The sequence below is a fragment of the Dermacentor albipictus genome, chromosome 4 (genome assembly GCF_038994185.2).
Source record: "Dermacentor albipictus isolate Rhodes 1998 colony chromosome 4, USDA_Dalb.pri_finalv2, whole genome shotgun sequence".
NCBI lineage: Eukaryota > Metazoa > Arthropoda > Arachnida > Ixodida > Ixodidae > Dermacentor > Dermacentor albipictus.
The window spans coordinates 29,134,825-29,159,590 of NC_091824.1; the positions used below are offsets into that span (position 1 = coordinate 29,134,825).

At 46.2% G+C, this 24,766-nt stretch overlaps 1 protein-coding gene across 1 annotated transcript in view; it reads left to right on the forward strand.

Moving 5' to 3' along the window:
- Positions 1-696: 696 nt before the first annotated feature.
- The window catches only part of LOC135900165 (uncharacterized), a 291,116-nt gene continuing 267,046 nt past the window's right edge, over positions 697-24,766 (forward strand). The window contains exon 1 of the mRNA XM_065429614.2: positions 697-2,157. Coding sequence (XP_065285686.2) covers positions 1,926-2,157 — 232 coding nt within the window. The 5' untranslated portion in view covers positions 697-1,925. The remainder of the gene's footprint in view (positions 2,158-24,766) is intronic.

A 24,766-nucleotide genomic window follows, 5' to 3' on the forward strand; every position in this document is an offset into this window, starting at 1 on the left:
CAAGAAATGAAATACTAAAGAGAAAGGAAAGCACTGCCAGGAAAATAATCTTAAGGAGGGTGTCAACTTTTCAGCTAGCGTCAGCGGATATGCGAACATACGCAAACTGTATATCACAACGAACAACACCCGACAACAACGAAGACTACATCACCAAATGAAGCGCAAAAGTTCCGTCATTCCAGTTATCTCCCCCACCGTGTTCTGACTCCCCCACACCATTGGACACGTACGTTCGTTTCCAACTGGTTCGTTCTCCTGAAAGTTAAATGAAATGGAGAAAGTAAAAGAAAACGAGATGTGCTAAAGAACAAAAAAAAATAATGAACAAGCGCCAAATGGAACTCGAAGCAGCTACCGCATACTGCGAGTGGTGAAGTTTTCGGAGCTGCTATCAGATGGCGGAGCGAGCGGTGAGAAAAGCATGCAGCGTGCCCCCCGAGGTGGAGTCGAGATGGGAGCCGGTCCCCTCAGTGCGCATGCTCCGTTTCTCTCTTCGCTCATGCTTCCCTTCCCTCATTCTCTCCCCCAGGGCCTGGGGTAGGGGAAGATCCCGAAACGCTGCTAGGATGGTGACTCGTGGCAGGCTCGCGGAGGATCGGCCCCTCCCTTCCCTCGCATGACGAAAGCGCTGGCTCCCGGTGCAACATCCTCCCTCATCCGTTTCTGGCTGGAGCAAGAATAAAGGCGCGCGGGAGTCCGGGCGAACAAGACGCGCGGCACGTCGCTCGTTAGCCGGCGCAGCCGCGAGCCACCGTCCACACGGGCTGCGCTAGCCGGAGGTAGGACGTTCGCTTTCCACTTGGCTACGAGGGCATCGCTCGACGTACGTCCACGTTTCCGAATCGTTTCGTGTGCGCTCGGCTGCTGCTAAGAGTGCGTGTGCGCGTACGCACAGTGACGGTGCGTCTTCTTAGCTTGACTGTTAGCAGTGCCATCGCGTTTTGTGTGTAGCCGTGCTTTCGGAAAGGCAAACTCAATGCAAATCAGTGGGTGTGCCTGCGACGACGCTTTTTCCAACTGAGCCGTCGGTTACCGTGTTGCTTGCGCAAGAGTTCTAGTGACCTGCCGCTAAGCGTCCCTTTGGGCCCTGTTATACTGGCCCCCCAAACACGAATTTTTTCTGAGCACGTGCGCCCCACGTATCCTCAAGATGTTTGTGGATATCTCGTCTGACTTAGCCCACTCCTCACGATTTTGTTAGCGTATGTTGAAATGATTCAAGTCCATACGTATTGCGATTTATTATAAAGCGGGCATCCTATTGAAGAAAAAAAACGCCTTGGGCAGAGCGGGGTGAAAGCTTAATGCGTGTACCTGTGGAGCTGTCCTTTCAAGCACATGGTCAGTGCCGGTCAGGCGAAACCGGTGCCAATTTCGACATAAGCAACTGCATTTCATGTCTGCTGCCCTGCGCTTTGTTCAGACGCTGGCTTTGAAACTCTGTCTGCTGATCCTTAATTTTGATACTGAAAACCGACGTTGGCATTACACATACTGCCGCCGTGCAGCTACGTCTTCTGGTTGCTATGCAGTCACTACAAAGCACGAACGCGTCATTTACGAATCCTAAGAAATTGCTTTCACTATAGAGGTGCACAACTCACTTAAGCATCAGCAACTAGAGGCTACAAGTTACGAGAGCTCGTGGTGCGCTGTCATGCACCTCCTGCGTAGGAACTTCCTTGTGGACAGCGCAGAAAACGGCAAAACGACAAGTACCGGCCGCCCCGTATATGCCTGAACGGTGGCATCCCTCGACGAAGCATTCTCCGTAGTGTACCTAGTTTCATCCACCGACGCCGACGGGTCGACGACGTTTCAGCTCCGCTTTTCGTTCTCCTCGGAGAGATGGCACTCGCGTCGGTGGAAGCGCCGGAGAAACCGGGCCACGTGGAGCACGCACCCGTGGCACGGGACGGCTGATGCCGCCGACGGGGTCGTCGCGGCGAAGCTGGACGGCGGTCTGTTGCCGAACTCAGGAATACACGTGTTCGCCGGCACTGCGCAGGACACGACAGTGGTGGGCGCTGGTGGTCGCGACGGCGTCGATGCTGCTGCTGGCACCTTTGCCGCAGCAGCCGGCCACCGCCGCTGGACTGCCGCTGCCCACTGAGCCTCTGTCCACGAGTTGGCTTGCCAGGACCCGTAGGGACGGTGAGTCCGACTTTCGCCAACACTTGCATGGACACAGAAAAGTACTGTGGCATAGCACATCCTTGTTCAGGAGAACAGTAACCTAGGCGAGTTCGTAGCAGTAGCAGTAACGGACCTTTACACATTGCGTCACGCGCGTTGGGGCACGGCCCTCCTAGACAGCTTTGTTATATATACGCAGCGAGAGCAGCTGACACGGTAAAAGGCGCAATTCTTACTGAAACAATTCACTAATTTTGAAGTAATAATTTACTTGTAGACGCCAATTACTGTATCAATAGTCGTTGCTATAGAAATAGTAATTTCATGGATGGCGTGTGGTTTTCGTCATACTTGTGTCTTTTACCGCCGTACTATCTATCGCAGCGTATATGGGCAGCAAGAAAACAAAAACCTAAAGCGTGCACTGATGCCCTATACCAATGCCAACTTCGTAAACGTGTGCTATGCATTGTATCAAGCGAACAAGCACGAGTATTACTTGGCTATTTCTTATGGAAAAAATCATGCCAAGCGCGGGAGGTAACCCATTGATATTCTCCTCTACATGTGCACCTCTGCACTAAAATATCGTCTTGTGTTGGTTTTCCTACAGATTTCATGCGACTGTTTATGCGACTAAATGGTTCTTTATCTGCCCTTATGGTCCCGTTGGCAGATTCCTTATACATGAAGGCGGCGTCTGCTTGGTTCACGCAAAGTAACGCACAGTAGAGTCACAAATATTGATTCAGGGTATGCGCATCCGGCGGCAATCATTATGAAATAGACATATCACTGACACAGTCGTTTCTTCAAGCCCATTGCATGTGCACAATTTTGGGGGCAATTTTACCCTAATATTTAGTCTTCCTGCCGGTGAATTAACAGCAATGAGCAAAATTAGAGACCCCTCTATGGTAAGCCCCAATATTGGGCTAGCGTCCAAGTTTGTGTCCACAGCATTCTACTGTTCGTTCGTTAAATATTCTACTTTTCGCTCACATTTGGACGCTGGGAAATGGTGTTTATCTCGTAAGTTGTAGAACCGGGATGAGAACATCAAGAACAAAACAGTAAAAGCGCAAGAAGCGCCTAGTCTTATTGCTCTTGAGAAGTAATTTCAAGAAACGTGTGTTTATATGAATGCGCGAGGCATTTTTGTTCTTAATGTACATCGCGAATAAAAAGGATGACACTTCTTAGGTAAGTCACAATTGAATGTAATATGCTGCTGCGGCTGCTGCTCCCTTACGATACGCGCTCTGCGACCTGCCGTGGAATCCCGGTAAAAATTTTGCTGAGCTTGAAGTTGCGGGTCCAGACCCCGCCGTGGCTGCTGCATTCATTAAGGACACAATGCAAAAAAGACGGTATTTTACAAGCATTGTATACATGGTGTAGAACTCAGGGTAGTCAAGTATAATGCAGTACGCCCTCGTACTCAGACCGTGGTTTTACAGCGTAAGTGTAAGACGGTATCATATTTTGTTAGTGTAGGTTCATTTTAATTTTATTCTGATCTTATTATCCGGTCGCTTTATGCCTACGGTTTTATACGCTCGAGCTCCATTTGGATTTGTGTTACTGTTTCAACCTCGGCGTTTCGGCGTCCCAAAACGTCATCCAACATATGATCCTTTTTTTTAATTTGGCTCGTTAATCGGTGTTTCTTAGGTTATGTTTATCACTAATGCAGCCATAGGCTTTATATAAATGAATTTCAGTAGCACAAGCCCCGTTTACAGCCTCTCCACCCGATCCGGTAGCTACAGTTACGCGTGCTTAGCGATTGAGGCCTCTATTTCGTTTAGTGTTTCGATGTTGGTTGTCGTGAAAGGTGATTGCTATTTATTTGTCTGTCAATCATATCCACAATTTTATGCAGCATAGCTTCTTAATCCAAGCAGAAGCTGTAAACAATTTTTTTTTATGTTCAGTGAGCTCTGTGCAACGTTTTATTTTTGTGCTTTAGTATTATTGAGGGGGAAGCAAGTGTTTCTTGCCACCTTATTGGATGAGAACAGTACATTCACGTCTCACCACGCTTCTGTATTTAGGAATTTTTTTCTCACTACAGGAGTTGGATGTTTAAAGCGCATTGATAGAAATATAGTATTCGCGGTGACTCCTGGCTCTATTTCACTACCTGGCCCAAAGCTTCTGCTAAAGTGCCCAAGCGCTACTATTCATATCACAAGAAGTCAACAAACACTGACACCGAGGACAAGGTAGGGGAAATCACTTGTGCTTAATGAATGAAATCAAGAAGCGATAAATTAATGGAAATTAAAGTGGATGAAAAAACAACTTGCCGTAGGTGGGAACGACACCCACAACCTTCGCGGTCAATGATGCAAAGGGTGTGGGTTCGGTTCCTACCTGCGGCAAGTTAATTTTTCATCCACTTTAATTTCCATTAATTTATCGCTTCTTGATTTCATTCATTAAGCACAAGTTTTTCCCCTACGTTGTCCTCGGTGTCAGTGTTTGGTGGCTTCTTGTGATATTACTAGTAAAAATCGGGCCCCTCGGTTAACCCCCTTTCAAGCGCTACTGTGGTAGCACCATTTACTTACGCCAGTGGGTAAGTGGCGCTTCAAATGTTCTTGTTGTCGTAGGCAAGAAGTTGATGCGCAAGGTAGGGCGGTGGCGAAGACGACAAAGCATGCAGTAAACTTGAGTTATTGTACGGTAGTTCCGCGTGTACGTCCTTTCGATGTTCTGTCCCGTGTGTGGAGTTAGTGCGGTACACATGCCATGCGCCGAACCAACTGGGACTCCAGTCATCGGTTGCATATTTTACTAGCTCTTTAACATAACGGGCACCACCAAGGGAAAGTCAGTCAGTGGTCGCCACCTCACCTTTCGAAAAGCAGCCATCAGAAAAGTAATCATAATTCCGTGACAACGGCCATACGGTACACAGAGCGAAAGCACACAAGCGATTTTAGCCAATGCCTTCGCGCCTCCAACCGGTGCGTTCAGGTGCATATCTAACAGCAAATTCAAGGAACCGCGCGCAGCCGTTTTCCGGCAACGCGGACACTACCCAGTTTCTGGCCAGCTTCATTCTGAAGACTACGAACACCTTTTTTTTAGCTGTGCGTTTATCTGGGCTAGGCAGAGCATAAGGAAGTTGTTATCATCCGAGAACTCATAAAGACTATCCTGACTGCTGAAGTACGCAGTGTTCCGCTGCAGTCGGATAAAATTGGATGGAAGACGACATCTGTACTCGGTTTGAGGAGACTGTCCCCGAACTGATTCGGCAATGCATCTACGTTTCGTTTATACTTTTTCTGCAAGCTTTCATTTCGTTATATAGGGAAACGCTACGTGGAATTTATTTCGTTGCTGATTTTGGGATGTCGCAGAGTCGTGATATTGTCAACATGTCTAGGCGAAGTAGATATTTTTTTAACACTAACAGGCCTCGGCTCCGAAATCGGAACAGCGTGCTAATTCTACCACTTGCAACGTTAATTAGTAATACTGTGCTAAATTTCTTATGGAATGCGTATGCAGCCTACCTTACTACGACCACTGGTGCCGTGAAGTTAGATTACAAGATATTGCTGCGTTATCTGAATTGCCCCATTAGGTTTAAAAAACCTATCTTAGAGCAGCTGTCGGGCGTTTATGCTCGAACAACGCCTGCAATGAAAGGATCATTGTCAGCTGCTATTATTTCAGTGGATGACCATCCAATGGGTGCATTTCACTTTAGCGTGGGAGCAAAGCGTCACTCCCACTTTAACACTGGTAGCACTCGCGTTGAGGCTTAACCTAGAACGTGCCCTAGAGAATGTAGAATGTGCTTTTTATAGTAATATACTATCTGAAGTGCGAGAATAAGGTTAATTTATTGTTATCAAATATGCGCCACCACTTGCTTAAAGGGCTAGCTAACTGCAGAGCTGAAACTGGCATGATTGGACAAAATGAACAGTGGTCGAGCAAAAAAATGTCTTTGAAGCCAGCGTTTTCACAAGGGGCGACTTGTACTCACCAGGGCACCTTTCTGTGAACAACTGTGTTATCGTACCAATGACGATAATGTGACCATTTCCTTCAAAACTGGGTGTTTGCACGCTCCTTCTTTCAGACTTTCTGGTTTATCTAAATCTTTAAATGATTTTATGCGCAAAGCCACAATTCTCGCTCGAGAAAGTTCAGTTTATTACTTGCTCCCATCATCCATCCAGCCTTCTTTTACTTGTCCTCATCATTAGGTGATTTGTTTCCTCTAGTAACCCTTAAAACTTAGCGGCTCGCGTCATCCAGTTACTTCCACATTAAGCGTGAGATGGAAACTCAGGGATACTTCCGGAATCTACTGAACTGTTTCCACAGCACTGTCACATGCTACAAATTGTCACATGAGATGCACGTGATGAAATTGACCACTTTCTAAAATGAAACCACTGTTTATCTTCCAATCTATGCAGAGACGCTCGACAAATGCAACGTTCGTCAGAGCCGCCTAGCGCTGTGTTAAAGTGTTAAAATTTGTTTCACAATTTGTCTTACTGTATAAGGAGACTATAGAACAATATGCCACAGAAATTGTTGTGTCAGCTTTAACATCATGCACGGATAAGCCCCGGACAGCTTATCCACAACAACAGAAAATCACATATGGCCCTATAACGTCAAACTATTTCAATCTCTTGATGTCAAATTTAGGTAACTAACAAGCCAAGCGTCCAGCGGTAACTTCCAGCGGTCCTTGAAAAGTCCAACCAAACGCACTTTTCGTTTATAAGAGATCACTCTTTTGCTTTCAAAGAGAATAACATTGCCTACAGTGAGCAGTTTTCTTATCTACTCAATTGACAAGAGGTGAGAAGCAGGTTCAAGTGGGGAGGGTTTCGACAGGGCATAGTCAGCACAGTGAAAGTAACTAACCTGATGAGGAGGGGGGTGCTGGCGTCTGCGATTTACCCGCTTCCCCATGCTTAGCGTGCGATGGCCGATCGAAAATCGCTATGGTGTACAACGGAAGCTTAAAAAATGCCGCCGGAAAGTATCCTACGCAGAGTTAGCAAAGCAATCTCATGTATCTGCTCAAAGGGCTTGATAGCATTTTACAGCAAGGGAAAATTATTTATTATACGCAAATAAGTCTATTTTACACGCAAATAAGTCTAAGGCATCTCCCCGCTACTATCCGCGGGCGGCAATCTTCTATTCCTTTGGGAACGGGGTAGTGTCCAGCTATTAAAAAAGAATTTAGATTTCATAGGGATATCAATGCATCCTTAACGTGTTCACGTCACTTCGACGCAATGAGTTTTCGCGGTTCCGTGATGTCGCGTGACGGACAGGCTGTCACTACTACATGACGTAGTATATCGCGCGTGACAGCCAGGCAAATTCGTTGGGGTGGCTCGAAAGCTTTTGACCTGGTAGGTGATTGCATAATTGGAATAGAAAAGTTTGGAATAGCTTTACGTTATAGCACCCATGGTTAGCTATCGCTTACTCTGCTCCTCTAAGATCCAGTGTCATCTCTAACGTGTGGCTTGGCTCTTCTGGAAATCCTAAATATACAGTCGCCTGCAGGAGGGCTTCACGGTGGAAGAACCACCGTTTGCAGCAATCAGCAGCTCTACAAAGTGCGCATAGTTTTCTTCACATGTAGTTGTGTTATCGAAGGAATCTTAATGGTTGTGTTACCTCGATTTTGCCAGCAGAAAACTACGCTATCTATTGCTCATCGACTGCGAAGAATGAAATTATCCCACATGAGTCCTCGAACAATAAATAAAAGGCGGGACTGATCTCCGATAGTTAAAGGGACCCTGAAACGAATTTGACGATTTTCTACAAATGTACTGAGTCGTTAGAGTAGATCCTTCTGATCATTAGTTGACACATCTAAGTGCTCCGCGTAAAGCGTGTAATTTATTATACGGTTTTAAAAATGCACATCGCTGCCGATCGCAGCACACTGCTCGGTGGAATTTTAAGCCACCCCTACCCATATTACGGAAATCACCCATATGACGTCAGTGGGGCGAGCTATCCGATTGGCTAACCAGGGCGCGTGATTGATAATTTTTTCAACTTTATGGTAAACAAACGATCTTCGTAATACTTGGAATGTTAGTTCATTTGTTTTATAAAAAGAAAGTAACATAAAGAGAATGCACAAGAACAATTTTTCAGTATACTTAAGCACTTCCGGCACACAGCAAGTGTCGTCTGCTTGTGTTACAACGCACTCCATTTTGACGAGAACTCCGCGGTCAGATCCGGTCTCAGTCTTTTCGCGAGCACTATGATTCGACTTTTTGCCTTGTGGAGTGCAAACGTAGCGACTGCCAATAGGTCAAGCTGCGACATCCGTGTCCCTCTGCAAGGCAGCATACGAGCGAACTGGCTGCTGCGCATCAGAGTACCGCTATCCTATCTGCGCCAGGATTTGCGCGTTTGTGGCCGTCGCTTTATACCGGAAGATCACTAACGAAATAGCGTTTCGCGAGTCCGGTATTAGGGCAAACGCAAGCACAAGGGGACAGAGTCTGGCCGCTTCACTGTGCCGTATCGGGATGAGCCATGAGATGAGCAGAAGGGCAAATGTGAATGGTCTGCACGGTGCAGCCACCTGGTGGCACAGAGCTCAACCATACACAGTAGCAGCAACGAAGTGTATTCTTCTTTGCTGCTAGTGTGTATTTTTCGCAGGAGTGTAATCATCAACACGTTGTTTTTATAAATGTTTAAAATGTTTTACACTTGTTTAGAGTAAATTAGCGCTTTGTTTGGCTGGTTCAGCGCTGCGCCAACAAGTGTCTGGACCGTGCAGACTGATCAGGCCGCTCACGTACGTCTACGCTAAAGTTCCTTCATCAGCTTGAGTTTATGCCTCCAGTCATATGCCGAAATGACCAGCTTGCCTGTGGTTACCGGAATACCAGACACGTTCGGCGCTATGACAGAATGCTCGCAACGCACGCTGCTTTGATAGCTCTCGGTCGACGGCCAAGCGGCTTGCGGAGAGGTCTCGCGCGGGCGGGGGCGGGCTCCAAAACAACCGGATGTGGACGATGTGACGTCGCATCGTGACGCCGTACCAGTGAAGGCGGAGCTTAGCGCCGCTCGCTCGGCGAACGAGTTGAGGAGGAAAAGCATGGCTAGGGAGGAGGGTAACTTCTAATTGCTTGTAACTCCATTAATACGTAACGCTTCACCTAAATTGTAGTGCGAATGTTCTTATTAACCTGTACCCTACGCGTCTACAAAATTTGTCCGAACCGTTTCAGGGGCCCTTTAAGTTGCGACAAACGCCTGAAATTATTGAGAGCAATAAAATTAAAAAATATACGTCACATGCAATCACAAAGCGGGCAGAATTCTTAAGAATATAAAAAAAAACGTTATACGGATGCTATAAAATATATCACAAATACTGACGCGCCAGCAGCCATAAAAGAGGCTTGCAACAGCGAAGCGGTGAAATGTGGTCCCACAGCTCCCACAACAAAAATGAGAAATCTTTCATGGCCTTCTTACGTTCAGTTGGTGCAGCGCTTACGTGATTTATTTAGGATTTACACCGAGCAGATGTCTTGTCGTCGGGCTGATTTCTTTTTCCATATGCCGACAGCTCAGTTTTAGATAACAGAGGAAGGAGTGGGTGAGAAGTTTCTTGCGAAATCTTAATTCACATTCTCCATTATGTGTTCCCTATTAATTAACCCAGCGCTGTGATTTCAAATGTTTACCAAATACCTTGCCACGGGACGCTTGACATTTGTACTCTTAGAAATCTCAGTGCGGCTGATAAGAAGCCCTCTAGCACCTTATAACGGCAGACGTGTGAAATTACAAATGCCAAACTTGACACTGCCCGCTTCGTAGCTTACGAGATAAATAATGCATGGGCCCTATAACGTAAAATTAATCCAAACTGTATTTATTTCAATGTCCTGACGTTAAATTTGCGTAAACACCAATGCAAGCATCGCGTGGTACCCAGCACGATTGTCTGAAAAGACCAGTCAAACGCTATCCTCGTTCACACGAGGTCACTTTTGTTTGCTTGAAAAAGAATTACGCTGCCTACGCTGAGCGGCTTGTCTTATCTAATTGGCTGACAAGAGGTGACGAGCATGGTCATGTGGAGAGAAATTTGATGGGGCCGAACCACTCCACTGAAAATTGATAACCGGACGAATTGATGCCGGCGTCTGCGATTGGTCCGCTTTCCCTCATTTAACTCCCGGTGGCTGGTTGAAAATCGCGGTGGCATGCAACGGAAGCTTAAGAATGACGCTAAGATGGATCCTCGGCAAAAAAGAGTCGGCAGAACGAGGTCGGGAACGTGCCGAAAGGGCTCGAAAACGTTAGGCCGCCCCGCAAGAACCTTTATTATACGCAAACAAATGCATGCTTTCCGGCAGGTGCGAGTAGCCAGTGTCTGAGCGATTGGCAGCAGCCATCTTTTATTCCTTTCGGAACCAAGAAGCCTGCGGCTATTCAGAAGAAAAATTCAGTTTTGTTCGGCATATTAATGTTTTTTTAACGCGTACACGTCATTTTGACGCAGTGAGTTTTTGCGGTTTCGTGACGTCGCGTGACAGCCAGGTGAAGTGGGTGCAGCACGGAAGCTATTGACCAATAGCCGAGGGCTAATGGCAAAAAGGCGTCGAAACAGAATTTACTATTTTGCTTTTGTTCGGTCAAATCATGCATAATCAGTGTGCACACGTCATATCAGACGGGAAGCTATCGCGGTTTTCGTGACGCCCTGTGACAGCCAGGCGAAGCAGGGGTAGTCCAAGAACGTTTTTAACCAATCGCGCAGGGCTGATTGCAGAATTGAAATAGAGAATTTTGGAAGCTTTTACGTTATAGCGCCCCATATTTATGCGTCAGAAAGCGTGACACGTATCGAACCAAAGTAAAACTAGGGCAGCTTTTATACTGAAGGTAAACAAAGCGTTAACAGGCTAAACGCGCGGTGCAACAAACAAAAACAGGAATTTCACCGATGTTTCTGAAATGTCTCTGGTCACAGTTTTTCAGACTGAGATGAGGCTGCCTTAATTTGAGTTGATACTGCAAGCGTATAAGCCTACAGCATGACCCTAAAGCTTACGTGAGTTAATTTCTTTCTCTATTTTTATTATTCTCATTTTCATGTTGTATTGTGCCCTGATAATTGCGCGATGGGTAAACGACTACGGTGTAAGTAGACAGGAAGACAAATGTATACAAACGAGCACCACGATCTTGAAATTTTTTAAACTGTGACATGGAGATGGAAAAACTTTATTCTGGAAATAGTGCCACCGTCTTGTCACGTCGCTTTGCAATGTTTAGTTCTTTTCCCGACGAAGCTCTTAAATGAGAAAGTTGTCATGCTTGCAGGCTTGTGCCGGCGGCTAAAACTATTGGAATTGTTTTAGATCGCAGCTTCGTAAAAGCATTGTAGAAGCATAAATGCAACGATACTGCCACAAATGCTGTGGGCACCGTGTTATTTCAGTCGCGTCTGTTTCTGCTTCATTTTTCGAAATACGGTAATGGAAACGAAGAACATTTTTGAAAAAGGCATGAAAATTGGTAGGTATAATTTATTTTTTGAGAGTATCTAATGGTATTTACTTGAACTCCAAGCAAGCAAACGTTAGTAAAGTGGAAAGTTGGACTAGTTGGTGAGTGATCATCATACCTTGCTGGTGAAGCGCTGCTTCACCAGCAAGGTATGATAAGCAAACGTTAGCCTCTTGAAAAATCGCAATTTCAAGCCAACTTGCGGCAGTAAATGTATCATTGCATTAATGCATATTCTTACTAATTTAATATGCGCATGTGTTACCGACTTCGCTACCACACTTATTATCTACGGGCCGATACAGTTACCTCGCATTGATAAATGTGCTGCAAATCGATGATGTTTACGCCCTCCACCTTCATTGAATATCGCGCCTCTTGACCGGTATGCCAGAACCCGGAGTTCATGGCTTCCCCGCCGCGGCTTTGCTTTAGGACCATCTATATCGCCAGATCCTGATTGGAAGCTTATCACTACCAATCAAAAGAAACGTGTACAGTCAATGCATTGTACTGGTACTAACATTTGGGGCACACACATGGAGGTTGACAAAGAGAGAGAGAGAGAGATAATTTGTTCGAATGAAGGCAGAGAGGTCGGCCTGAGCTAACGCGCTCAAGCCTGCTACTCTGCACAGGGGAAGGGGGAACAGGGACATAAAGTTGTGATGAGGGATGATGAAGACATAGAGAGATGCGCAACGGTGAAAGCAAGTTCAACATACTGATAATAAGCATTCAGAAAGCTCATTCATGAAGGCACTGTCTGGTTCCGTATCTAGTCAGTAGTCACGAATTCACGTTAAATTAAAGGCGCTAGGACGAAGCTGGTGTGTGGGCCTTCCCTACGTGAGCAAGAGAAACGCCAAACAAAAGCTTTATAGTATGTAAACAGCTGCGATAAGCGGCTCCAGCGCGGCGAGAACCTGCAGGGCACCTTTAGCGGCCGGACTCTAGAGACAACCGAGAATAACAAACATAGACTCTACCAGGTGCTTCAGCATATCCTGTGCGCTCTCCTTCTCATTGTGTCCATCTCCTTGCTTGCCCGTAGTTTCACTGGTTCATTGGCTCTGTCATTGTTGGCTTCATGACATCGAGGAACACTAGGGCCCGCTGGCATGGCCGTGGGCCTAGATAGCAGCAAAGGTCATTCCTTGTATGTATCAGCGGGTAGAGTTGAATGTTTGCCGCGTGATGCCATCGATCTTGAATTAGTAGTAGGCGCCGTTACCGTCCTCGATGCACGCGCAGGCAGAGGTGGTTGTGTCGCCTGTGCCCCACTATGCAGTCATTCTGGAATTAATTGTGACGCTTCTTCCGCGAGTGTTGGTCACACTGGTGAACAGATTCAGCAGCTTCTTTACGTGAAGATTGGTCTCTTGCCATTTCTCGAAGAATACGAACCTCTTGTTTCATCTTTGGGCGTTCCTTCGAAGTCGCTTCGTGAGAGCCAGTACAGTTGGGGAATTTAAATGAATACGCATCACAATCCGTGGTATTATTCTCTCCGCCACAACGCGAGCAAGAGACTTCACTCCTACAAACAGCACTCACGTGTCCTATCTTTAGACATTTCCCGCACTGAACGGACCTCGGAAAGAATGGTCGTACACGGTGTATCACGTAGCCCGCTTTGACAGACGCTGGTAATGTCGACGAAGCAAATATTAACTTGATACATCGGGAGTTCCCCAAACGGTGAATCTCAAGAACGCTCCCCGATGACGTCAGAAGACTCTTGAGGTCCGCATGCTTGATGTCAAGCTCCACGTCGGAAATCACACCGGGTCGTTGTCTCCTTCCCGTAAGTAATAAAGGAGTTGACAAAGAAGTTCGAGAACAAGTTAAGGACCGCGGAAGGAACGACGGAACGAAGAATGTTAGGCCTAACATTAAGAAACAGGAAGAGAGTTGGGTGTATCAGAGAGCAAACTGCACTAGCGTATATTCTAACAGACTAGAAGAGAAAAAAAAATGGAGCTCAACCGGCAATGTCATGCGTAGGACTGATAACCGGTAGACTATTAGAGTTACAGAATGGGCACCAAGAGAGCAGAAGCGCAGTGGAGGATGGCAGAAAACTAGTTGGGGTGATGAAAGGGAATTTGCAGGCGCAAGCTGGAATCGCTTCGCGCAGGACAGGCGCATCTGGAGATCGCAGGAAGAGGCCTGCATCCTGCAGTGGACATAAAAGAGGCTGATCATGATGTCGACATTGCGAGGCTTTGAAGCAGACAATCAGACCATCAGACTCCAAGCATTTTTTTTTTCGGGAATCACATTGGTGCTTTACCTTGGTGCAGTGAACGCTTAAACAAAGAGGTAGCACTTGGCAGAATGAAGGGCCAACTTCTTCGATGGTTTAGACGCACTTATCTATACTACGGCCACTCCTCTTTGGGATTACGCCGGGAACCTCTGGAAAAAGGGCGAAAGCCACTGTAAACAATCATCGACTGACAATTGTCCACACAGCTTCTGTGCGAAAAACATGGTATTATCGTTGGTGATCTGCTGCAGAATGTTCCCTTCTCGGTTATGCCCACTTCAAACGCGTGTCCACAAACCTGCGTACAGGCGTATAAATGTGGCCGAACGTCTGAAACTTCTATGTAAGGGCGAATCTCTTTACTTTTCTTCTTTATGATGGGGCAACCTACCCTACCACAATCACCTAACTCGTTAGTTTTCTCGCAGCCTGAGTAGCCTATGCCGTCTGCTGTAAAAGACGTCAGGGGTAGTGCCAGATCTGCTGCGCAAATTCACTTATACTAAAAGAAGTATGGAAAGGACATGTGCCACAACCGCCTTACTAGGCCTTCAATATTTGATAAAAATATATACACGATAGCTTGAAGTCATCAGCAAAACCGCAATACAGTAAGTAGAACAATAAAAAATAAGCAGATAAATGGTGATTAGCCTTTAATTCACACGTTCCCAAAGGCGCCTTGCGAGCAGTAAAAGGACAAGTACATGTCACTGATGCACCTGTCACCATTTTTCTTTATGTTCTAGCTTTCAAATAACTTTCCGTGCTAATGTGCTCTTGCCTTCTGCTATAATTTATATTTCGCAATATCGTGGCCCACATCTGCAGAAATTAGAATGCGTAGGAGTCAAGTGCGCATCATTTTTATAATAAACCGTCAATGGTTTTCCCACCGATTCTATGCATATGCCTCAACAAGAAGTGCTCTATCGTCTCTTATGATGATGTCGATGCCGGATTGCTAGTTTTAGAGGTCTAATTTAGAGGCCGCCATTCCAGTGAGTATACTTGTCAGGGAGCGCGAAATTCTCATCCACTTTTCTGGAATGATTTCATATGTTGAGGGGTCTAAAAAGAAACAACTGGGATTAAAAGCACAAACGCCGTCCTGCTCATGCTAAAGATCCTCGCACTAATCTTCTCTCGCTCTTCGTTCAATCTAAACTATGGGATTCTGCATTTTAAAAAAATTTACTGCTGCATTGAGAATGGGAATAGGAGAAATGCCGCCTTCGCATGAGCCCCGAGAATAATGCCGGTGTCCACACAGAAAAGGCGTATCAGTCGTGCTATTCTCCGCGCAATGACAATCACCGCTGACATGGAAGGGGCGGAAATCTAAGTGCATCGTTTCTGCTCGCGTCCTCAACAACCATCGCAATCACTGAAGTAGGTGGGTTGTATATCGTCTGGGTGGTTTAAATTTAAGAGCACCCGAGAGACTACGACGAGGACAGATGCAGGAATGGTATAAAGAGAAGATATAGATGCTAGAACTCTTCTATTACGGCTTCACGTATCTCCAGTGTTTGGTTCTTGTTGTTACTATTTCTGGCCTATCGTATCATTTCTAAGGTCCTGCTAAGGCGTTCATTCTGACCGCAAGGTTGAAATGCCGGTGCAAACAGAACTTCTCTTTCATACGTACGGAAGAGTGTACGATACAAAAGGGGGCTACATTTAGTGCCTTGACGTTACAGAAAGTATCCGTTGGCTGAAGACGCAGTCGAATGAAGCTTACTTCAGTTTATTATCTTACGGCGTTTCTTTGTTAAAGAATGACAGACAGGAGCTAAGTGCTATAAATAAAATGTACGGAAAACAAAGGCAGTTTTAGTTCACGCTAGAAACAAGAAGATAACGTTAAATCAAAGGGTTCTGCTGAACTCAACTGCAGTTGAAAGAGTACCTTCTATTAAAAGACTGGGTGTTGTCTTCCACAATACCTTGTCTTGGGACGAGCACATAGATCAGTTAGCAATAAAACTCTCCCAAGTTATTGGCCTCATATATTAGAACGCATGCATACTACCACGCAGTGTAATGATGCTAATTGAAAATACTTTATTTTGTTCCAGGCTTAATTATTGTCGCTTACTTTGGGCCTCTACGACGCAAACCAATCTGCAAAAAAATCCAAGTTTTGCCAAAAAAGTTTCTGCGAGTTATTGCGTATGTACCCAAGTACTATCCATCTGAGCCCTTATTTCGCAGCTACAACATAATGCCAGTAACAAATATTTATGATTATTGCCTGTACAAGCGATATAAGGAAGAGATAAAAAATAATACTTGTTTCTTGCGTCAGTTAGCGAAGTTGAAATGTCGCTCTACTACATACAATACGCGAAACATTGAAACATAGGCAATAGATACTTGTAGGACAACATATGGCTTACAAATGTTAAAAAAACCGGCTGCCAAGGCTATTGAATACACTACAAAAACAAAATATAGAGCCCGACAAAATTACTTTTGCGGACCTTCGAAAATACTTTAGTGCGTAGAAGACGAAAACAAAAAGGGAAAGAAGAATATTATAGTTAGTGCATAATTTTGCTGCACTTTTACTGCAGAGTTATCTGCGCTTTCTGCGGTGCATTTTGCGAGCGCTGGTCTCTGGTGGCTTTCTTGTATGGATAAACAGTGTCTTGAAAGCTGAATATTCCTGCTTCATAGTTGTATAACTTCAAATTGTATTGTATTACTTGTAATAATTGTATTGTAATTGTATTAATTGTATTACTTCAAATTGTATAACGATGTCTGAATATGGAATGAGTTTTATCTTTTTGTATGCATGGATTTTCAGTGAGTGCTGATTATAACTCATACATACTATATAATTTGCTGACTGCTACGTGAAGTTGCCAGTGCGGGGGCCTGCGGCCTTGTGAAGCTGCAGTGCGACAGCTTCTTCTGTAGGCCTCCGGCATCGTGTAGTTCGGATGTAAATAAAGTTATTATTATTATTATAAAGCCTGTCAGCAGATATTCCTTCCTGTGTAATGCAGCCTACGTCGCGCACTGCTGTGCATATCACACCCCCATTCTCAACATAGATGCAATATAGTAATTATTTATAGATCAGATACAAAATAACACACACAGAACAATAAATTATTATTTAATGCAGTGCAAAATGCACAAACAGAGTTCATTAAATATATTTTTTTTAATTATGGGGTTTTACGTGCCAAAACCACTTTCTGATTATGAGGCACGCCGTAGTGGAGGGCTGCGGAAATTTCGACCTCCTGGGGTTCTTTAACGTGCACCTAAATCGAAGTACACGGGTGTTTTCGCATTTCACCCCATCGAAATGCGGCCGCCGTGGCCGGATTCGATCCCGCGACCTCGTGCTCAGCAGCCCAACACCACAGCCACTGAATAAACATGGCGGGTACGTTAAATATCATACCATCTAAATACATAAAATTGAAATGTGTGCGACATACATTTATATACATTCAAATACTCATTATTTACGAGGCGTCAGTACAGTTCTGCGGAGCGCTGGTTTATTTACGCAACATAATTCTGGGAAAAATATGACTATATAACGATCGCGCACTCACTGGCTATTCTGGCTATTATTACGTAAGACCGATGAATCGTCTATATATATACATACATACATACATACATACATACATACATACATACACACACACACACACACACACACACACACACACACACACATATATATATATATATATATATATATATAAAGGCGTGCTTTATTCCAAAGAGGAAACGTGCCAGGGGCGCTATAACGTGTAAAGATATTCCAAAATTTCCTATTCCAATTTTGCAGTCAGCCCTCCAGGATTGGTCAAGAACTTTTCGGACCACCTCCACGTCGCCAGTCGGTCACGCGACGTTTCGAAAATGGCGAAAAGGCCCATTGGGTATTATATGTGCACACTGAATATGCGTGATTATACCAAACGAATAAACACAATTATTTCTGATTCGACTTCTTTTTCGGCATTAGCCTTCTGCTATTGGCCAATCATTTTTGGGCTGCGCTTGTTTCGCCTGTCTGTCACGCGACGTGATAAAACCGTGAAAACTCAAAGCGTCGAAGTAAGTCAAAGGCACATCAATACGCCGAAGAAAACTGTTTTCTTTTTCTGAGTAGCCGGGAAGCGTCCTGTTCCAAAAGGAATGGAAGATGGCTGCCCACCGATTGCTCTGGCCCTGGTAAGTCAGAACTGCCGTGGAACATGGATTTATGGAACATAAATGGATTTAAACATTTTTGCGGGGCAGTGTAACGCTATCGATACCTAGGGGCACGTATACGACATCGCTCTGCCAACTCTACTTTGCTGAGGATCTCTTTAGCGGCATTTTTAACCTTCATTTGCTCGCCGGTGCGATTTTTGACCAGCCACCGCACGCTAAGTAAGAAAAAACAAACCAATCGCAGACACAAGTAGCACCCTTTTCATCCGATTATCTGCTTCAACTGTGCTGGTCCAGTCCAATCGAAACGCTCTGCACTAGAGCGTGCTTCTCGCCTCGTGTCGACTAATTACATAAGAAAAACTGCTTAGTGTAGACAATGTTATTCGCTTTGAAACCAAAATAAGTGTCCTCCTTGGAGCGATGACCGCGTTTTAATGACCTTTTCAAACAGTGCGGTGGGTTACCGCAGGTTGTTTGCGTCGTCGGTTAACTAAATTTGAACCCGCTGTGGTTGCTCAGTGGCTATGGTGTTAGGCTGCTGAGCACGAGGTCGCGGGATCGAACCCCGGCCACAGCAGCCGCATTTCGATGGGGACGAAATGCGAAAACACCCGTGTACTTAGATTTAGGTGCACGTTAAAGAACCCCAGGTGGTCGAAATTTCCGGAGTCCCCCACTACGGCGTTCCTCATAATCAGAAAGTGGTTTTGGCACGTAAAACCCCATAATTTATTTTTTAAACTAAATTTGACGTCAGAAGATTGCAATAAAACAGGCTGGAAAAGTTGTATGTTGAACGGCTCCGGTTCACGCGTGAAGAAATAAAAGATCAGGGATGATGATGGCTAAGCACATATGAAAACGATGAAGTACCTTTATAGTGCTTGCACCAAATGTTGCCCGCCATGAAAGCAGCCAGCCTGGCCGCATCTTTGAGAACAATTAAAAGGAGAGTGGATGGCTTCATGCCCGAGACCTAAAGAATTTCTGCGTTCCGGCGGCGGTGGTCATTGACTGAGTGTACTGGAATGAAGAGATAGTTGACTGCGGAAGTTTGTTGAACAATGGTGTATGGGCCAATGTGGCATTAAAGGAACTTCTTGCATATGCCTGGAGTCTGAACTGTAGTCGAAAGTAGGGCTTCGACTTCAGGGTGACATCTGAGACCATGTCGTCTCTCATCGTAGCGATGTTTCCTCTCAGCTTGAGTAGCTTGCGTGCTTGGCCGGGGATGGAACGAGGTAGGCGAAGAAGGTGCTAAAAAATGTTCGGTCGAATACGGAGGAAGGACATCGTCCATACATAAGAAAAAAACAATGCTGCAGCGAGTGTTCCGTTGAACAGCTGTATTATATGCTCATGTCACAAATAAAAATAATTTTATTCCAATCAGTGCGGTCAGGACGCTCGTACGTGGATATCATGTAAGATATCGTATGGTGGAAGAACTCAGTAAGGCCGTTAGTTTGCGAGTTTTAGACCGAAGTATCACTGCCCCGAAGAACCTCGTCGAACATGTAGGAATTAAGCGCTTTGCCATGGTCACTCAGTAAAACATGAGGAGCCCCGTGGCGTGAGACGCTAGAGCACAAGAAAAAGTAAGTGACCTCGGGCGTAGTACCGGATCGAAGAGGCGGCGTCTTGGCATATCGTGTTAAATGGTCGACCAAAGCGACAGCCCAACGGTGACCGGAGGGTGTCAAAGGCAGGAACCATATAAAGCATTACCTACAACTTCAAAAGGTGTGTCTGGGAATGGGAGAGGTTGTAATAAACCGGCAGGAGCAGATGTCGATCATCGGCGGTGCCGACATCATCCACAAGAGGCAGCGTATTTCACCACCGTTGTCGATAGGCCAGGCCAGAATCAGCGGGTCTTGGCCAGCTAATACATCGGCAGAACTGCCTCTAATACATCGTCAGAAGTGCCTCTAATACTCGAAGGCATTCTTCAGTGAGGTATGACTGGGGCCCACCGGTTACCTACCGGGTGGTAAACGTAGCTGTGTAGCACACCATCTTGGAGGCGGAATCGTCAAAGCTGGCATCGCATGCGGTTGTTTGGTGTTTCGGTGAACCCACCTAGTGGGATCCATTAGAGTTTGGCAGTAAGTTCATGCCCGTCAAAGCAACACGAAATCAGAACGCACGGAAAGTGCAACCTGCGCAGGGGCGTTAGCAAGAGCTGGTGCGTGGCAGGCGTTGTTGTTGTGGTGTTGTTCTTCTTGTTGCCTATATACGATCCACGGGGTGGGAGGATTGGCCAAGAAGTGGGTGGATTATTGCAAATTAATATGGAACATAAATCTCCGAATATCTGTGGAATGAGCATTGAATAACAGAATTATGTGTTCAAATCAGGGAAGTCATGTCGAATGAGTAATATTTAATTTAAAAGTAAAAAAAAATATAGAGTTTAGCCGGTCATCCGTTTGGATTATGTAAGAAATGTCTGGACAGCAAGACAAGCATCCCTGTGGCTGAACCCGTAGCGTGGGGACGGCATGGGGAGGAAGACGAAGGCGCATTACCGAGAGAGAGTGAGAGTAGGCAGCGAGACAATGAGTCGGCATCGTGATGACTTTCGCCATACTTATGCGTTATTGTAAAATAACATTTCAGCAAGCGGAGTATCGAGCGTCTTAAGTGTATTGAAAGGTTTTCTATAGATGTTAGTCTACTCAGCGCATTGATAGTATGTGACGATGCTGAAGTGGCAGCAGTAACGGTACGGGCGAAATTTCTGAGTCGACCAAATAATAGCCAGACACTCTTGATCTGCAACGGCGTAGTTCTACTCAGCTGGAGAAATTCGTTGGCTGACGTATGGTATACCTTGCTCTTTAAAGGCCGCATTACGTTGTTGAAGGACTGCTCTAATACCTTGTGCGCTTGCGTCAGTATGAAGTTTGGTTGGAGCTCTCTCATCGAAGTCGCCAAGCACTGGTCCGGAAGTAAGGTGTTGCTTAAGTGCTTGAAAATCCGGCTCGTAGTCATTGGTCTATGTTAAAGAGGCACCGGTAACCATTAGCTTGCGCAGTGGACCCCTGTTACCGTGAAGTTATGTGTAAGTCGGAGAAAAATAGCACGCCAAGCCTAGGAGACTACGTAATTTGTTCTGCTACTGTGGACCAGGAAACTAGAGAACCGCAGTATTTTTGTGTGATCTGGCTGGATCTCATTCTGATATCATCCAGATAACAGAGGCATGTGTTCCATTTTAGTGCACGAATAACATTGTCTATCACGCGCTCAAATGTGGTTGGAGCGTCACAAAGGCCAAAAGGCGTGACGTTAAATTCATAAAGTAAGTCCGGTATACCGAATGCGGTTCTTTTTTGTTGTTAGTCTGGTTCATCGGAATTCGCCAATATCCTGATCGAAGGTCAAGGCTGAAAAAATACTGCACCCCCTGTAGCGCGTTGAAAGCGTCGTCGATTTGAGGTATGGGATATACGTCATTGCGTGTGATCTTGTTTAGCGCTCGATAATCGACGCAAAAGCGAAAAAAGCCATCTTTTTTTCTTTACCTGAACCACGGGAGAGGCCAAGGAGCTTGATGTAGGCTGTGTTTTCTTTCGCGAAAGCATGTCAGCAACCTGTTTTTTAGTGACCTACCGTTTGGATGGGCAAATATGATAGGGGCATCTTTGTATTATAGCAGAAGCATTGGTTTTGATTCGGTATGTGGCCAAAAAAGTATGGCTGAAAACAGGAGAACAGCTACTTAATAGTCCTTGTGCTTCGCCAAGGCAGCCAGTAAGGTTTCGGACTGAGTGGCTGTTAGGTCAGAACCGACGACGTCTGGGACCGAGAAAGAGCCATACAAACTCAGGTTGGTGCTGGCGATGAAGAATGGCAAAGCGAGATAAAAGAGACAGGTTGAGGGTTAGTGAGAGCTTCTACAGTCACCCCTTTCGGCGACATCAGTGGACCAGGGGTTTTGTTGCAGGCAGACAGAAGAGTCGGAAAACTGAAAATCGGACGTCACAAGCGGCGATGAGAATTCCGCGAGAAATATTGCGGGAAGAAAAAGCGACTGTTGTGCCTCCGTCGGCGACCTGACTGCATGTTACAGCTACAACGCCTTCATGACCAGGACGTAGGACGTAGCCTACAGTGACAGTCAGGTCCAGGCATGAAGGTGAAGAGTATGTAATGGGTGCAACCGCTGTATCCATGATATTAAAATCTTTCTCTCTGCATGAAATGACTACCGACGCCGACTGTACGAGCTCTGCACCCGCTATAAGTTTGCGTATACACGTGCCAAGGACAATTAACTAAATGTGGTAGGTAACTCAGTCGATGAAAACGCGATCAATAGAGCGTCCGTTGGAGTGAATGAATACAATATTAGCTCCACGCAAAATAGGCCCAAGGTAAGGCGTTCTTATTTTCCGGAGCACGGAACACAGATAACTACGAAGAACAGACATGGCGGCAAGGGTATCGGTGAGAGCTGACATGGTAACACCTTCAATAGTTACATAATGTTGGCCGGGCTAACAGGAGGAAATTCTGATGTCCGATAGGAAGCAGTTTTGCTCCAAAAACTGTACTAGGTAATTTAACTAGTGCTGTCAGAACGATGGGGCGTGGGCAAAAGTGGTTTTGTAGAGCGCCGGTAAAGGGCGAAGAACGACGTCTGGCAGTACGGAAACTAAGACGTAGAGTGGGGGCAGCTGGAGGAGACGGAGAACGCTGTTGTGGGGACGAGTACGGTCCACAAGAGTAGGTGTATGGTCGGCGGATACGGTCTCTCTCACACCCAGCATATCCTCGTCTCATTCTGCTGGCGGCGGCGGCAGAAACCAGATAAATGGCCGCGTATACCACAATGCAAACGAACCGGACGAGCGGGACGCCAATGTGGGTAGGAAGGCGCACCAAACGTCCTGGTTCCCATCGAACCCAAATTGTCATGTGTAACCTAAGTAGGCACAGAGATAGCTGCAGGAGCTGGTAGCGAAGCAACATCCGTGTACGTGGGTGGTGGATGCGCTACCCGAATAAGAGGTGCCGCGGGTGTAGTTTGTAGGGGTTGAAAGACGGACTTCGGGATGAAAACCAAACTTTGGAGGGTTTATTTTACATTATATAGAGAGAGGTGAGAGTCAAGTAACAGTCGTACAGTCATTACGGGCCAGCAGCAACTCGGACGCTGCGGCCCGCGGCAAGAAGTTCGAGAGAGGTGAAACAGGGAATCAGGGAATGCTCTGGTCTCTCTGGAATGCTTCTTTTAAACCCTTCGAGGACTGGAAGTCGCGTCATGTTCGGCCAATGGGAGAGTCCGCTCAGATGACGCCATTTTCCGCCAATGGTTGGCGCCCGTGTCGCGGTGTCACACCCGGCGAGGAGAGTCGCCGCTTGGTCCCCCTTGCTTGATCGCCTTATCCCCCTTGCCTTGGTGACTAGCAACTCGCCGTCACAAAAGCCAGGTGGGGGCGACGCTGCCAGGCCTTCCCGGTACATCGCAGCCGTCTTGTTTCGGGACCCACTTTCCTTGCAACAATGCCGGGCTATCCCTTCGTTTTCTGATAAACTCAAGCATTGGATAGCTCCACCGGTGGCGTACGAACTTGTTTGCAAGTGTCCTGCCTCAGGAATGTGGCATCCCTGCTTCTGCATTCCTCAATTAGCTGTGCTGCGATTCGAAGTGGTTTGGGGAACTCGAAGTAGGCGCAGGAAACAGCTCCATATCTAACAAGTTATCGCTGTGACCTCTTGCTTTACAGCCTTGCCTTTGTAAAAGGTTGGGCTTGAGACGCAGGCAGCAGGACAATGCCTCAGTTCTGGTAGTTTAACGTCTTTGCGCATAATGGTGCGGATGAGAGCACGCAAAATCAGAATAAAGGGGAATCTAAGGATCACTGCCGTCCGTTTGAAGACGAAGAGAGTGCAAGTCGTCTAGGCGCTAGCACGTGGAAGTGATGTGTTGGACGGAAACGGGATTTTGCACGATTAAAGTGTTGAACGCGACATAGCCAATGCCTTTATTGCGTTTTGAACGCGTTCGGCTTCCGTCATGCTGCGGTGGCACAGGGCCAAGACTATCTAGGTGTAAGACTATCGCAGAAGTTGGAGGCGACTGTACAGCTTCTGCTTGCAAACTGCACGGCAACAGGAGGATGCGAAGATTTGCCGCACAGCTAGATGGTAAATGTTCACCAATCTGCAATGTGGGATTTGTGAGTGACGCAGCACGCCTTTGCAACACCGTTGAAATAAAATGCGACGTGCCTCGTCTTATGGGTGCGGTCCAGCGATTGCACGAACTCACGGGGTCGTAGTTGTCGAGCCATTCGTCGACGTCGTCACCGTGGAGTCCCGCAAAAACAGGGAGATCATGCTGAGGGCTTGTCACACTCCAAAAGGGCATCGCAAGTGGAGTGGTCACTGATCGAGGGATAGAGACACCGGAAAAAACGGGGCTAGAAGTTTACATCGTCGTAGAGGTAGCCTCGCGCGTGCAGCGACCACAACGTAGCTTCAGGGTGGACGGGCCATATACGTTCTCATGCCAAGAGTTAACAGTTTGACAGAGAACAGCTGCTGCTACAGCTGTGTTAAGTTTGAGTACACTGGTAT